This window comes from Sinocyclocheilus grahami, unplaced genomic scaffold (genome assembly GCF_001515645.1).
Source record: "Sinocyclocheilus grahami isolate Dianchi unplaced genomic scaffold, SAMN03320097.WGS_v1.1 scaffold85.1, whole genome shotgun sequence".
In the NCBI taxonomy this organism is placed as follows: Eukaryota; Metazoa; Chordata; class Actinopteri; order Cypriniformes; family Cyprinidae; genus Sinocyclocheilus; species Sinocyclocheilus grahami.
The window spans coordinates 998,681-1,015,208 of record NW_015505264.1 but is presented as its reverse complement, the minus strand read 5'-3'; the positions used below and the strand labels follow the sequence as shown (position 1 = coordinate 1,015,208).

The 16,528-nt window shown below is 37.0% G+C and overlaps 2 protein-coding genes across 2 annotated transcripts; one reads left to right on the top strand and one right to left on the bottom strand.

Moving 5' to 3' along the window:
• The first annotated feature begins 145 nt into the window (after window positions 1-145).
• Window positions 146-3,256, top strand: lyz (lysozyme). Its single transcript, XM_016274159.1, has 4 exons — window positions 146-554; window positions 706-861; window positions 1,463-1,538; window positions 3,044-3,256. The coding sequence occupies exons 1-4, from the start codon at window positions 419-421 to the stop codon at window positions 3,111-3,113; spliced, it is 438 nt and encodes a 145-aa protein (XP_016129645.1). The 5' UTR covers window positions 146-418; the 3' UTR covers window positions 3,114-3,256.
• Window positions 3,257-5,425: 2,169 nt separating this feature from the next.
• chodl (chondrolectin) lies at window positions 5,426-11,835 on the bottom strand. The gene is made up of 7 exons (XM_016274158.1): window positions 11,581-11,835; window positions 9,777-10,122; window positions 9,533-9,690; window positions 9,366-9,416; window positions 9,194-9,280; window positions 7,951-8,047; window positions 5,426-6,505 (listed from the first exon to the last, which is right to left on the bottom strand). Exons 1-7 carry the CDS (start codon window positions 11,654-11,656, stop codon window positions 6,421-6,423), a joined length of 900 nt encoding a protein of 299 aa, XP_016129644.1. The 5' UTR covers window positions 11,657-11,835; the 3' UTR covers window positions 5,426-6,420.
• Window positions 11,836-16,528: the final 4,693 nt, after the last annotated feature.

The window sequence follows — 16,528 nt, the reverse complement described above, 5'->3', positions numbered from 1 at the left end:
AAAAATATAAAAGCAAAATATATTTGATTTTTGTTTTATATATATATATATATATATATATATATATATATATATATATATATGTATGTTGCTCTCATTATAGCTACATGACTGGGTTTCCCCAATATTGCATAGTCTTATGTTCCATTTTGTTTGATCGAAGTCTTTTCCAGAGTTTCTCTGCACATTAAAAATATGTTTTTGGTTCTAGAAGTAAAAATAGAACCGCCCAAAGTCAGTTATTGCCTCAGCAGCCATATCTGAAGCAACTGCAAACTACATGCACTTGTGAAAAATTGGTTGCGACACAAACCTTTCATTTGATTTATAAATAATCCCACTCCACAGCTTCCACCCTCCATCTGAACTCCTCTTCAAATAGCAGATATTGACTGATTTTCTGAGCAGCAGTGCAGATATGAGGGTGGCGATTGCGGTTTTGTGTCTGATGTGGCTGTGCTCGTGTGAGAGCCGCACGCTGGGTCGCTGTGATGTTGTCCGTATCTTCACGCAAGAGGGACTTGATGGATTCGAGGGATTCTCGCTTGGCAACTGTGGGTACTTTGTTTTTTGGATTTTCAGTACTGACTTGCAGTGTTTGGCATATCTGATTGTATTAACTAAATCTTCAGTAAACATACAATGTGTTATAAAACTGAACATAATATATTTGATTCCCATTGGTTTTGAACTTAATTTCAACAGATGTGTGCACGGCCTACTGGGAAAGCAGGTTTAAGACCGAAAGAGTGCGTTCAGCTGATACCGGGAAAGACTATGGTGTCTTCCAAATAAACAGTTTCAAATGGTGCAATGATGGCACTCCAGGAGGACAGAACCAGTGCAAAATTCCCTGTTCAGGTACTTTATTACCTTTAAATAGATTTCATGTGACCATATCGAACACTACTTGTATTAAAGTGGACTAGTAGTTAAAAATGGACAAAGATTATTTGGATGTTGCTGCATGTAATTTTGTAAAACATACAGTGGGGGTCTGAAAAATCTGATTCAAAATGTTATTTATAAATGTACATATGTTTTAGAATTAAAAAAAATTAAATAACAATAAATTGTATTGTATAAATAGTTGTTTCAGATGTTATTCTCTCAAAACAATTGGTGTATAAACAGTTTTCACTCAGAAATTGCTAGCAAATTTCACTAATAATTAAAAGGAACATTTTTAAGTAGAAAGACTGAAGTAGTTTTTTCTTGTAAAAAACTTTGTTGGTAATCTTTGAAAAATCTTTTTTTTTTATTTTTTTATAGTATACTAAATATCATTTACATATTGTAACTTTCACAAGTGTTATGCTGAGAATATAGTTTATACTGAGAAAAATGTGTGTAAAAAAAAATCAGGAAAAAAGTAAATTGGATTTTTTGACTCCTCTGTATCTGTGCTTTTAATTAAACTTTGATATTACATTTTTGTTTATACATGTTTCCCATCTGATAGATTTGCTTCAGGATGACCTGAAAGCTTCAGTTGAATGTGCAAAGCTCATTGTGAAAACCAATGGACTCAAATCATGGCAAGTATTCATTGCATATATCCTTGGGCACAACTGACAAAGCTTATTTTTCACATTAAAAAGGGGTCATATGATGCTGCTAAAAAGAACATTATTTGGTGTAATGAAATGTTTATGCGGTTTAAAGTTAAAAAACACATTATTTTCCACATTCTGTACATTATTGTTTCTCCTCTATGCCCCGCCTTCTTGAAATGTGTCGATTTTTACTAAGCTCATTGGTCTGAAAAAGCGAGGTGTGCTGTGATTGGCCAGCTATCCAGTGTGTTGTGATTGGCTGAATACCTCAAGCGTGAGACGGAAATGTTACGCCCCTCACATACTGTTGATGCCCTGTCAGGCCGGAGCGACGAGACAAAAACATTAAAACCCATTACAAACGAGGCATTTGTTGCATCCAGTGGGGACATAATTACTGATTATAATGACTTATACTGTCTTTTTACGCGTTGCGTTGCATTGCGCCGCGTAAATATAAAACTCTGTCTGCATTTGTGATCGGAGAAATGACAAACAACAAGTGCTACTCTACACTGCTCAAAACTCGTGTTTGAATCATCAGTGGCAAATCCTTTAAATGAAAAGGTACTTACGTGAGTCAGAACAGCCGGCTTGTAGTCTAACGTTACTCTCCCAGGATCAGTAAACGGTCCTCCATAAAATGTGCTGCGCACATCTGGATATTTGGGTTAAACTGTTTTGGAACAGTGTGGTAAATACAACTTAACCACTGATTTGTAGTCATGTCTTCTTTTGGAAGATCAAACAAAGTAGTTTCGCTTTCACAACGAACAACACAGCGGCCTAGCGTGAGCCGAAGCCCCAGCTTAGCGTGCGCTGAGGCTGGGATAAAGTGAGCTGAGGCGGCAGAGTCGAGAACGGCGCTCCCGGCGGATGCGACGAATGAGCGGCAACCACATGTGACGGACCCCGGGCTGGACTCCGCTTCGTCCACGGTGAAAGTTGAAGTATTCCCTCAGCGACCAGCACAGATCAGCTCTAGGCATGACGAAGTGGATATCGTCCTCTTTTGGAAGACCAAACAAAGTAGTTTCGCTTTCACAACGAAGTACACATGTCTTCACGACATGGCTGCAGCGTCAACAATACTACAGTGAGAATAAAAGTTACGCCTTCTTTCTTTGCGTGAACATTTGGGCAGCATTATGCAAATCTTCCCACATAGTGAGGTAGATATGTGGGGGCGTGTTAGAACGAGCTGTTTTCGGTAGGTGTGGCTGACTGAACTTTTATAAAGAATATCTCTTTGGATTTGAGACTTTAGTCTTTGCAACTTTACAGATCTTCTTTATACACTAAGAGCTTGTTACACTCCAAAGAGAAAGGAAAAATTGAAATCGCATCATATGACCCCTTTAACAAAGGTTGCTTGTCCCTTTAGAAATTTGGCCTCAAGCTGTGTCTATCACTGCATTATATCTTGTTTATTGATCTGTTGTGCATGTGTTTTTGACATAATGTAATGCTGATCTTTGTGTCTGCAGGGACACCTGGGATAGTTACTGTAATGGGCGTAAGATGACACGCTGGGTGAAAGGTTGTGAGGAGCGCTAATAAGGCCTTGATTGCCTGCAGGAGATTTAATTATCTATAATGCCCTCAGATTATGTGCTAATGCATTTAAACTCTTGGTTGATGTGACTTTTAAAACTAAAAGACATTGTCATTATTAACATTTGTAACCTTGATCTTGAGATGTGTATTAAAACATCTTCACAAATTGTTAATCATTTGTGCTTTGCAGTGCTTTTCAATCTCACATTTGGCTAAAGCTTACACAGCAGCAAATTGTGACGGATAGTTTGTTTGATACTACTAGATAGTAGCGGTGGGCTTTGATTTAAATTGCTTTTAATACAAATGGAATAATCTGGCAATTTGAAAACCCAAATTGATTGAACAGTACTCTGAATATTGGACGCATCTCCCTCAACTTCTATGCTCATTATGTGTCTTATATACAATTTCTTGTGAATTAATTCAAACTATATGAACTGCGGACACATCCATATCACTGTATAAATAAATAAATACATCTGTGAAATTCATTATCAAAAAAATACCATTATATGGTAATAACATTACCATAAAAATTCGGTAGAATTTGGAGTTTTACAGATTGAACTGAGGCTAAATTTACGGTTAAAAAAACATATAGCCCATATCATTAATTTATATAATATTTATATACCTTACAAATTTTGTACCTTTATAAAACTCCTAAAAGAAAAACAGGTGGTAATTGAGAAAGCCTTGTAGAAACTCTAAGGAATTATAAACATCTTATGGTTTTTCACTGTAAACTAAGGTGATATGTTGTTTTTCACTTCCAAAAACTGTAAATTTGTTGAAACAATTTTCTCTCAAAAATTGCTAGTAAGTTGCACAATTAATTACAATGAAACAAAATAACACATTGAGTTAAATGTGAAATTTTGAAGTAAAAAGACTAAAATAGTAGGCTATTTTCTTGTAAAAGGTACTGCAACAATCTGTTTTATTTACAATGAAAAATCATTTTTACAGTGTACTAAATATTGTTCATGTATTCACTTTTCACTCAAAGTATTATGCTGAGAATATAATTAGCAATGCAAGTGACATGCACACAAATACATAACACCGTTATGGTAACACAACACCAAAAAGCAATATTAATATTAATTTAGCAACGTAAGATGTAACATAAACCCATAATGTACATAACTAAACAGAAAAATCTAAGAATGGTTTTTCACCATAAACTAAGATGACTTGCTTTTCACATTTTACTGTAAAATTATAATTAATAAGTATTTCCACAGTTTATTAAGCAGTTGTTGTTTTTTTTACCATAGCATTTTTACACTCTTTAACATTAAATGAATTAATGAAGTCCATCCATCATCACAAAGATTTAAAACTCCACCTGAGTGCAGTTACAAACACTAATTATCATTGCCATAACCCAATTGATTCGTTTTTAATGTCTTTGACATTTAGAAGACAGCTGATTTCTAGCTTGCAGGACGGGATGAGGGTGAACCTCCCCATTTCCATCATAAACTAACCGTATTCCAGTTCTGATAAAGCCATGTGAAGATCTGTTTGGATCTTGTTCGGGTGGAGAATGAGACGCTTGTGTTGTAGCTCTAATAGGCTAAAATCACCCCCCTCTCCAGATGGGAAAGGGTTTGTTTCTTTAATTCTACCCTGTGCCTCCAGAGTAGTGATTACAGTCATATCTATAATTACCAGATCCTGAGTGTGTGACGCGAGTTCTCCTGTCGAAGCAGAGGACTGATTAGTTTAATTGGCTCCGTAATTAGCAGTGTGCTTTAAAGTCTATGCTGTCACTAATTGCAGACCAGGGTAAATTTTGTACAAAGTACCACATCTTTTTGGTGTTAATGCGGTCCAGTTCATTTGTCTTATGTCTGGCTCTAACTCTGCCTACCAGCTGGACCCCCTGACAGCTTTCTGTTTTAATTCATGGCCACTACCGTGTTTCTCATAAACAATTACAAGTGGTGTAATCTGTAGAAATGAGCTTTGATCTGTGTGTAAGGTATTTTTTCTTGTGAAAGAAACTTGCAAAAGTGTTTGAGGAGCAGAGATAAGGATGTGAATTCTTTGTATGTGAATACAAGATAACGCTATTAATATTCAATATCTGCTAATCACATTAAGAGTTGCTTATCGATAAGAACCTATATACCGATTTTTTTGGTCTGTGATGAATCACAAAACCGATTTCAAATAAATCCAGTAACTCAAAACACTTTGAGTTTTTGTTTGTGATTAAGCATTTATGTGGCATGATTTTAGAGCCATAAAAACAAACTGAAGCAATTAAATATTTTTAATCCATTTGTACACGGCCAATTCCTGTCTCAAAAATATAAAAAAGTATTAACAGTACATTTTAAATTCAAACACACAATATTACTCACGCTCACAGAAACACATCTTCCTGTACAACCAGACGTCTAACTGACTAATTCCGGTATCTGATACAATATCACTGATGCAAACCAGTTCAATACTTTTTAGCATTGATATTTTCTGTATGCAGTATTGTAAAAGGGGGTGATAAAATATTCACATGCAAAGAACTGCATATATAACAGTGGCAGCTTTTCAGTCACATCATACAAAAAATATGTACACGTTTATGAATTTATCTTTTTTCTTTATGACAACATCCTCATAAGCTGCAGAGCAGAACAGTCACTATATACGCCAATGGTACTGGTCATTTAAAGAATGATTGCAAATGTTTCAAAATAAATCTTTTGCTACCAAATTATTAACTGTATGCACATAACTATATATGATATTGTGCCATCATTGGCAATGCATGATACATTTTTTGAATTAAATAGGCCTCTCATTTCTTGAATGAGAGACATTACTCTAATTCTCCAAAAACCTATGAGGCTGTCTTTTTATGCTCTTTTAGTGATTAATTTCTTTACTGTTTCACTAGCTTCAGTTTGTGTATCCCTATTCGCTGTCACAGGGAACTCTTAATTCCTCTTTTTTTGTGGTTCCCACTTGTACTTGCTTTAATTACAGTAATTTAATTGCTCACTGTGTTTGGTGGCAGTTAGTATTCCCCCTCCCTCAGTACCTTCAGGCCAGACTCTCTGACAAGAAAAATGAAATGGAGAAGAAGGTCATGGGAATGAGCAAGAAGCTTGTAGACTTAAGAAATTTGTGAGAGCACAACATTTGTACAGAAATGCGATATATATGTAACTTTTAGCTAGTATTATTAAATCATACACTAAACTAACCACCAGACGAGAATGTTGCTGATCAAGCAACATAGATGACAAAGCCAGAAAAATGGAGCTGTTTGAATCGTGGAGATTATTCTTTAAACCTCCATGCCACTGTCTATCTTTGGCGTCTTGGAGATCCAGAGAGTTGATTGGTTAACGCTCGTTTTGGTCCGTGGTTTACTGTTTAAAAAAAAAATGTATTAAATAAAATTCAATTATTCATTACTTTATTTAATTAATAAAAAGAAATTCATACAGTTTTGGAATGATAAGAGGATGAGTTGATGATGACAAAATTTTCATTTTTTTCAACCTAACATGCACCCTCTATGGGTACACACAGAAAAAAAGAGGTTTAAAATTGTACCTTTTGGGGTACAACAGCTTGTCCCTGGAGCAGTACCCTTAAAAGGACATACTTGTACCTTTTTTTTTTTTTTTACCCCTAATAGGTACATATTAGTACCTTAGAGTAGTAATACGTACCCTTAAGGTACGAATATGTACCTATTAGGGGTAAAAAAAAAAAAAAAGGTACAAGTATGTCCTTTTAAGGGTACTGCTCCAGGGACAAGCTGTTGTACCCCAAAATGTACAATTCTGGCCACTTATTCTTCTGTGTATATGTGTTAATATATACTGTTATATTGTAATCTGTTAATATCTGACATATGTATTGTTTGTCTGTGCATTGTGAATCAGGCCGATTTCCCCACGTGAATCTCTATGTCTCTAAAGTTTAATAGCACAATGCATGGAAGACCTGACATTTAAAGGTACACACTATAAGAAACACGAAGCAAAGCAGCTGTTATGTGACTCCTCCAAGTCTTATGATGGTATTTAATCACGAGAACAAGTGTAAGTGCAAACATCGCAAAACAGAGAAGCATCATCTGTTAAGGAGTTAAGACGTTCATCCAAAAGCTTTGAACTCGCTCCAGGAAGCCTTTTATCGTATAGAGCGCACTCAGTCATTGCCAGTGATTAAATGGATTGTCTGAGGATCCCCTCGTCTGCCACAGTGATCGGAAATATGTTAAAAAGACATCACTCTGTGGGAGCGTCAGCCGTGTAAACATAATAAATTACACAAATAAGCTACTATATAATGTTCTGTCAAGCACGGGCTGAGGGTTAAAGGGAGATGAACTGTGTTTCATGCTCTATGTTGAGGGGCGGGAGCGGAGGACGGGAACGGCTTGCTTCAGCAGTTCCCTGCAGATCGGGATATTGATGGCAATAGAAGTCGAGTTGGACTCTGTCTCATATGCAGTGTGACGTAATGTGTCAGGCAAACACCTCCCCCCTTTAAATATGCCAAATGTGCACTATAATAACAGTGTTGATGGTGATTAGTTTGGGCTGAGCTGTTTTGCCAGGCGCAGTTATAAACAGCTGAATCTAATTAATCACGGTAAAACCTCTGGGTTAGAGAGAAAAACGGAGGATGGTGTCAGATCTCGGCTAGTGAGCTGAAAACTTGATTAATCAAGATGCAAAGGCTGTTAGTGAGACACTGACTTCCTGATGTGTCGCAGTATTTGGATGCTACTGTGCATAATAGGACAGCGCATTAGCATTAGTCTGACAGCGTTTACAGTGATTTGATCTTAATGGCTCACCTCTTGCTCAACATCTGGAAACAGCACGTTCCTGAAGCCACCAGGATCAGCAAGAGGAGAGGGATGGTAGGGATAATCACGTAGATTAGCAGCATACCTGGGAAAGAAAAAAAAACACACTTTGACTTCCATTTTCATACAGTCATTTATTTTGAGTTGAATTCTGGGTTCAATATGAGTGAAACTCGATAGACAGCATTTGTGGTTTAATGTTGACTACTGCAAAAATATAATTTTCACTCACCTTTTTTTCTGAAAAATACAAAAAAATCAAGGGTTACAGTGAGGCAATAGAAGTGAATGGGGCCAATTTTTAGAAGATTTAAAAGCAGAAATGTGAAGCTTAAACTTTCATAAAAGCACTTACAAAAAGTTACCATTAAAGTTACTGTTCAAAAGTTAAGAATCTGTAATTGTTTTAGAATTTGAAAGAAGTCTCTTATGCTAACCATGGTAGTCTTTATTTGATCAAAAAAACTTTTTTCTATTTTATTATTGTTTAAATTGTAATTTATTCCTGTCATGGCATAAGTGAATTTTCAGCAGCCATTACTCCAGTCGTCTCCTTGTCACATTATATATATTAAAATTACAATGATGCTAATTTGGAGAACAAATAATATTTCTTATTATTTTTGATTCTTTGATTATTATAAAGTCCAAAAACAGCAATTATTTGAAATCGAAATCTTTTGTAACATTAGAAATGTCACTTTTGATCAATTGAATGTGTCCTTGCTGAATAAAAAAAGTATTTTGTATTTAATTATTTATATTTTTAAAGTCTTTCTGACCCCAAACTTTTGAATGGGACTATAAATAAATATTCTGTTAAAACTTGTGTTATAATTGAAGCTTGTGGTCAATGAAGCTTTTTAATAAATTATTTTTATAGTTGATTTAGGGTTTAGTGTTTATGGCATTCTGCTGCCATGGAAATGATGTAACTTTACACAGAAATGCATTTTTGTCACACTAAAACTAACCTCTAACATACATATAGTTTAAGTCTTCTATTGATAAAAGTATTTTAAAATGTAAAGATTGGGCTCATTCATCTCCATTTTATACTAGCCTAGATCACTGCTTTTCTTTTCTTTTTTTTAAAGGAGAGAACGAACAAATAAAAAATGTTTGTGGTAATCAATACCACATTATACCACAAATGCTGAGCTTAACTGAACTTTATTCAGTTATGAACTTTACTGAATATTCATTTAAATCATTTAAAATCTAATGTTACTTGAGGGCCCTGGCATTATAAGTAGAGGGTTCTCATCCTGATCGACGGGAGGTGTTCTCCTCTCCTCTTGTTCTTCTGAGGAAAGATCTGGAGGGCACATTAGCAGATTAGTGTCAACACATCTGTAACACTTAAAGTCAAATGATGACAGATTTTACACCTGGCTGCTTACCAACATTGGGCCCTCCAGGTGTGTCGCTCTGCACTTTTACCAGGTAACTTTCTGCTCAGAACAATAAAACAGACATTGTAAGCTAAACCAATTTAATAGGGTGAATTCAGGTTAATTAGGTCACTTTTGACAGTAATTAAAAAAAGTTCACAATGCAAATCACCAACCTGGTTCATACTTGCAGATGAAATTGTGCTTCATATTGCACCTATCATCATTCCACTGGTAAAGATACGGCCCACCAGGCCCAGCGAGAGCTGTAGGCTGGTGATACATGACCACGCAAGCTTCTCCTCCACAGGATGGTTCATCAGCATACCAGTTTCTGTAAAACAGAAGTGCTAATTTTAATGACTGTTTACCTGAGGTAAATCTCTGCTTTGAAAAGGCCCCAGATCAGTCACATCTCACCTAAACTGTGAGACACTTCCATCTGTCCACCTGTACAGGTTAGGACACGAGGCGAAGCTGCCAGGCTCCTGTGCGGTCTCGTCCTCCACCCGTGTCAGCCCGATCCAGAAGTCTCCGTCTGTGACGCCCGACCCGCTGGAAGCACCGGTGGAAGTGGAGACACTGAGTTCCTGCAGAAGATGTTCAATGTGCTTCTGCTCTGCAGTGTTCTCGATGCTCAGCAATGAACCGCCATCCATGTCACACGCATGCTGGGCCTCCCAGAATGCAACACGACTCGACACGTCCCTGAAGTAAGCGATCTTATAGCACGGCTGCTCGGGACTGCCCTGACACACTGTCTGACCTGAAGACATAAAATTAATACAGTATTTTTTAGCGATTTCTTCTTCTGCATAACATTTGCTCCAGTAGAGTACAGTAAAGATAGATAGATAGAGAGAGAGAGAGAGAGAGAGATTTGGATGTTTAAAGAATGCTCAGTTAAAGGTTCAGTTAAAAGCTAAGAAGAAAATGCATGGAATTATTATTAAATCATAAACAAAGCACTTCTATTATAAAGAACACTTAAGATACACTGATAGGCCCAGCAAAGAGAACTGTGATTAATACAGACTGTTAAAAGTCTAATAATAACATTAGCTCTCTGCCCGGGAGGTACTTTAAATAATTGCTTGGTCCAGATCTGCTATATCATCAATCTGAGCCCAGTAATGGGCCGGGTTTAACTGGGGGAAAACTGGACTCAGCATTTTCTCTACCAATTTCCTTAGCTTTCTTCCTCAATTCCTGTCTGTGTAGCACAGTTTTACTCCTTCCAGCATGGAATGTTCTGGCAGTTCCGTTCTTCAAAATGGCCACTTTCTTGTCACCTTTTATTAAACCCCGATCTCATCTCAAAGAACTGCTCAATTTCAATTCCCTATTGTCCATCCTTTCAGTTTACACGTGTATGACAAACCTATTTTTATCTCTAACAATCTCTCTCATTTTTCTTTCATAATCATTTTCTTTTTTCATCCCATCGCTTTATTAAGACAGGCTGGAGACAAGCTTCTAGAATGATCTTCAAGACAAATCATCTTTGGGGAAGAGAAAGCTATGAGCTGATCTGTAAGATTTTATAAAAGAATGATAATGTTTTTGAGAGATACTTTAATTATAAAATAGAGTAGTAGAGGTTAATAAGAATGAGCACTCAAAAGCATTATGAAAAATTATGGAATTTTGAAGCTGCCGCACAGAAAATCAGTTTGAGAAATTATACAGATGAAAAAATGCATAGATTTGATCAAAATTCCTGAAAGTAAATATAACTGAAAAAAACAAAACACTAATATTTCTAATACAGACTATTGGTGTGACAGTGGGTTTAAAATAATACTTAAAGGGACAGTTCATCCAAAATGAAAATGTGATCATTTACTCATCCTGATCCATGTTCTATGGAACACAAAAGTTAAGTTATGGAGTAACATAATATATAATAATAAGTTTTGGTCACCATCTTTACATAGATTTTCTCTAGTGAAAGTGAATGGTGACTGATGATGTAATTCTGCTGAACTTCTCCTTTCTGTCTAACAAAGTCATACAGGTTTGAGACAATCTGAGGATTATTAAATAATATTTTTGTCTGAACTACCCTTTAAACTTGACCAATAGCTATCACTCGAGCACAATTTTACCACAAATAACTGTATATTTTGATACATTTATCCTCACTGGTTTAAATTCTGAAAGAATATGAATGAATGAACTATATGAATGAAAATAGCTTCATACTAAATCAACTAAAACTTACCACTCACAACTCTCGCGCCATGGCTGCACGAGACAAGGAACGTCAAAGCACAAAGGATTCCGACTGCCGCGCGCATCCTCGCGTGTTTCTCTTGAGTAGATAATGGAGTGAACTTCAAACAGACTTGTTCCAGTCAGGTGCCTTTTTAACGTTTATTGGAAGAGTCTCTTCTTCATAGTGTTCAAAGACATGATTTCCACCGAGCTAGTCTGACACTCTGAAAGACTGAAAAGCGCCTCTGAATTCTGGAGAGAGAGAGAGAGAGAGACACGCGCCTCCACTCGCGAGCGCGTGGCTGGCTGGGCTGTACTGCAGGTAATCGAACAGGGCGCAGATGTTCATCACCTCCTTTATTAAATTAAACGAGTCTCAGGGTCGACACGCGTTCTCCAGTTATAAGGTGGATGATGGGGCAGGTCACAAACACACAGTTTTAGTGTATAAAATGATTTAAGCGTGACTGGGTCAATGGTGGAGGTGAAAACACTCTTGAATAATATGCATCCAATTTAGAGAACCAAAAAGACGCAGCCGAATTATTATGTCTCCGTTCGTAGGGTTGAAACAAAATTGAAGATATACAGACCCGGATATTGTATATGTCAAAGTTGTCAGTAGGCTATAATACAATCATGCTGCAGTATAAACAGATGGATTTGTCAGTTTCATGTATGACCCATGGTATAGGCAACCTTTTAGACATTTTAGACAAGTGACATTTTTCTTTTTAAATCATTTTAATTGTATTTCTGTTTATAGTTTCAACAAATGTTACTAAAAGTCTTCTAGGTACCCTGGGACCTCAGTTGTCTCAACTGATCCTGATGTAAGGTTAATGTAGGTCTGGATGGTCAACAACTTTCATAACAATATCACATTTATACAAGTGAAGGTAATTACATTTCATGTAAAGGAAAATGCTAATTCAGCCGGTCACTAGATGTTCTTTCCATTGAGCCTTAATGACCCTTTTGGGGTTTATTTTGCAATAATAACCATCTTAGGCTACTTTATCCTGCTTTTTGCACTGCTATAAATAAAGACATAAATACTGATTTGAAATTTTTATAATGTGAAAAGAGAAATTTTTCAAGTTTTCAAAAGAGAACAGTTTTGAAGTAATACAAAAATATTTGACCACAGAATGCTTCAATTGACCAATCAGAATCGAGGATTCCAGTTCATTGAAATCTAAAGTACCATAAAATAATACAATTACCGTTTTAGATACAAAACGAAGTGAATTAAGATTGACAGCAAAATTATGTGAATACATAAACAGATGTATCCTGTTTCCTGTCAGACCTGCATTAACAAAATCATCTCTTCTCAGCTGACACCCTTCATCTCAGTTATTTATCTCTCTTTACTTTTAAAAAGTTGTTTTCCTCATAGAGGATCACATGGTTTCCCTGACCGCCTCTTCGTGGTTCTGATCCATGAGCTGAATATCCGAGGGAGGTTTTCATATAGTCCTCAAACACGTTTCTCTGTATGATAACTAATTATGTTGTCAAAGCGAGGCGTCAGCTTTGTGCGAGGATTGATCTGTTCATCCAGCAGCACGGAGCCTTGCCGATCCGAAGGCTGTTAACTGAGCTGTAATATGCATCAACGCAAAAATGCTATTACTTAATTTGCTGTTCCCTATCGATTACTTATTTCCCACTGAAAATGCCATTCTGCTCCTTGAGTGTTCGATAACGACACCGAGATATTCTGTGACACATTATCAATAAAAAGGCAGCTGCGTTATTACTAGGACCCTTGTCAGCGGCGGTATTAAGGAGATCTGGCAGGAAGAACCAGCAGAATAGAAGAGAAAAGAAATGTCAGGCAATCACGAAAAACAAGGAAGCTGAGTGCACTGCCGGCCAGCTTGCAGAAAGAACGTCTTAACTGGGTCAGAGGAATGGGGTAGTGCTGATTTTGCAAGCCCGGACAATGGGCCCAGTCTGCAAGCTCTGCCAGAACATCACATAACTCTCCGCTCTCATCATCTGCTGCTCACTGTTTCTCCCCCTCTCTGTCTTGCCTTCTTTTCAGATCAAGCATCCAAGTCACACTGAGTTCATTCTATCAGTGCGCTTAATTGCCCAGAAGTAATCAGCGGCATCAGGTTTAGGGCACGCATGGTTCACATTAAAGGATTGAACTGTGCTTGAAAAGAGGTGGATCCAAAGGAATCTAATGTTATTGCTTTGTGTCAACAGATGCTGCGACCCTTTTTAAGAGATTGGCTTTAAATGTATTCATGTTTTTTGTGACACTTTTACCACTCTGAGACCCCAGCCTGAGATGCTGACACATTTTTAAGATGCTGCTGAGTTGGAACTCTATTGGAAATCTGACTAGCAGTACAGAACACTTGTACTGTTCATTTGTGCCACCTTAGGATGACCTGACCTATGAACTTTGACCCAATGAACATATTTCCTTATTAGCATGTACTCTTATTGTCAAGAGTACAAGCTAGTTGAAAACGACGTGTCAATGGGTTATTAAATCTCAGAGCGCATTTGGTTCCACTGAGCATTACTGTACCTAAAAATAAGCTTGATTTTAATTGAATTAATCCTATGAGTGGATTATTTCTGAGCAATCATAAAATGTAGATTGCTTTAGTGTCTTAAAACAGAAAAATCCATTGATAGCTGGTATTGACTTATTTCATCATCTTTCCTTCTAGGTTCCTTCGAATGGAGGTCTCTAAAGAGGGCAAGAGGGAAAACTCAAGCTGTGAAAAATGACATGTACAGGGTGAAAGACACCATCCCGTCATGGCTCACCCCACCACAGATGTATGCTGAGCCCCTCAAGCCTTCTGGGTAAATGAGAACAAGCTCTTTGCTGATTGGATTAAAGCCTACGGTTTGGCAATGTGAGATTAAGGGAACATTAAACAGAGGGAGTGCCTGGGATCCATTTAAGAGTCTCTGTGTTCAAATCTATACGCATATACTTCCATCTCCAATAACTCATATATCCAACCCAACTGATAATTGACCCGTATCATCTTTTGCTATAATTCACTTCTGGGATATTGTAAGTGTGAGTTTGGCTAGGCTTACATAAGTATTAGTGCTCTTATTATGAACGTTTCACATGGGTTGATTGGGATTGATCAGTGGTCCATACCGCTGCACAAGCCAATTAATGGCTGTCTCCTAGGGAGAGTCTGGTTGGCCGAGTCGCAATAGATGTAAATGCAATTGATTGACTGTAAAGAGTTAGTCTAAGTGATTTGGCCCTGTAAATCGGGCAAGCCGAGTGTCGGCTACATTTGAGAGGAATCTTCCCCATCCGTCACAAGAAATTGCTTCTGTTCTTTCATCTTCTAGGGTGTTTGTGTGCAAATTGAGCAAAGAACCAGACTAGGAAGGGCTTGAGGAAAGTGTAAGTGCAGTAAAATCAGCCAGGGAAAAGTACTTCTTTAAAAAGCAAATCTATTTATGACCCCTCTGAGACCCGAATGGACCGGGCTGCAATCTCATTCTGCTCTCTCTCATCACTTAGAGAGGTCATTGACTTCCCCAACAGCGTCTCTGTCCCAAAAGGCATTGGCTCCGTGGGCTGACATCAGCTGGTGACTGGATGCTTGTACCAGAATTAATGTAATCAGTAATTACTGTGTGAGCCGGAAGGGCAGCATGTCTGTAGGCTAACACATGAAAGCATGCAAATAAAAAAATAGCAGTGCAATAGCAGTTAAAATGTTCATACACTACCGTTTTTAAGTTTTTGTCTTATTTTTTTGTGGTTTTGAAATAATTTTTTTATGCTAATCAAGGTTGCATTTATTTGATTAAAAATACTGTAATATTGTGAAATATTATTACCATATGAAATAACTGTTCTGTTATATTTTAAAATGTAATTTATTTCTGTGAATGGCAAAGCTGCATTTTCAACAGCCATTACTCCAGTCTTCAGTGTCACATGATCCTTCAGAAGTTATTCTAATATGCTGATTTGGTGCTCAAGAACAGTAATATTTTTGTGGAAACTTTGATACATTTTTTTATGATTCTTCAATGAATAGAAAGTTCAAAAGAACAGCACATATATTTTAGAAATCTTTTGTAACATTATTAACGTCTTTGTTGTCAATTTTGGTCAATTGTATGATTTCATTATTTTAAAAATGTTTAATGATTTAAATGATTAAAAAAATTACTGACCCAAACATTTTGAATGGTAGTGTATGTCCTGTTAACATAATTTCTCATCCTCGTTTTTAATATGTTATTTTTAGACACAGGAAAACAAACCTTATATTTAGTTACAAAGGTAAAACTGCTGTTTAGCGAGGCTGTTGATGTCTACTGTTTTCTCTATTTATCCCTCTGTTTTATTTCCTAATTTAACTATGAGAGATTTGGAAAAAAATAAAGACCTACAGTATGGTAGCAGGGGCAAATGACTTCTGTTAGGACCAAGAACAGGGGTGTATTTTCCCCTAAATTGCCCTATTTCCACAAATGGACTCTTATTGATTCTAAGAATGCATCCCCTCAAAACAGATAATCTGTTACTGCCATTTGCCTCCTCTAGTCACCACTTAAGTATAATTACCTAGAAGTCAATACGGCTGCCAGGCTGCTGCCACGGTTAACCTCTGAGTCACCAGTCACAAGCATCCTGCTCAAATGTTCTCTCAGCCTGGCACAATGACAGGGCTCTGGGTTTTTAATTAAACGATTGTCTTGTCAATTAATAAAGATGTTCTTGGTGCTTAATGATCTCAAGGCATCTTAAAGACAGGCTTTGGTCAGCTGTAGATTTGAGGCCACAGGGGAACTGCATTAACTACAGCTAGATGCGGTTTAGCTTTACATAAGGCAACTTTATTTACTGTAGCATCTAATTTATGCCCTTTATGGACCATATTTTAATTAGTCATGGCAATATCTGGCAAAATAAATCTTATCTGAACCATACAGTGGTG

Coding starts and splice junctions, on each gene's coding strand:
- lyz (XM_016274159.1), top strand. CDS start 419: ATGAGGGTGGCGATTGCGGTTTTGTGTCTGATGTGGCTGTGCTCGTGT. Junction 555..705: donor GGGATTCTCGCTTGGCAACT/GTGGGTACTTTG, acceptor TAATTTCAACAG/ATGTGTGCACGGCCTACTGG. Junction 1,539..3,043: donor ACCAATGGACTCAAATCATG/GCAAGTATTCAT, acceptor TTGTGTCTGCAG/GGACACCTGGGATAGTTACT.
- chodl (XM_016274158.1), bottom strand. CDS start 11,656: ATGCGCGCGGCAGTCGGAATCCTTTGTGCTTTGACGTTCCTTGTCTCG. Junction 9,691..9,776: donor GGAAGTGTCTCACAGTTTAG/GTGAGATGTGAC, acceptor TCTGTTTTACAG/AAACTGGTATGCTGATGAAC. Junction 6,506..7,950: donor TTCCAGATGTTGAGCAAGAG/GTGAGCCATTAA, acceptor TTTTTTAAACAG/TAAACCACGGACCAAAACGA.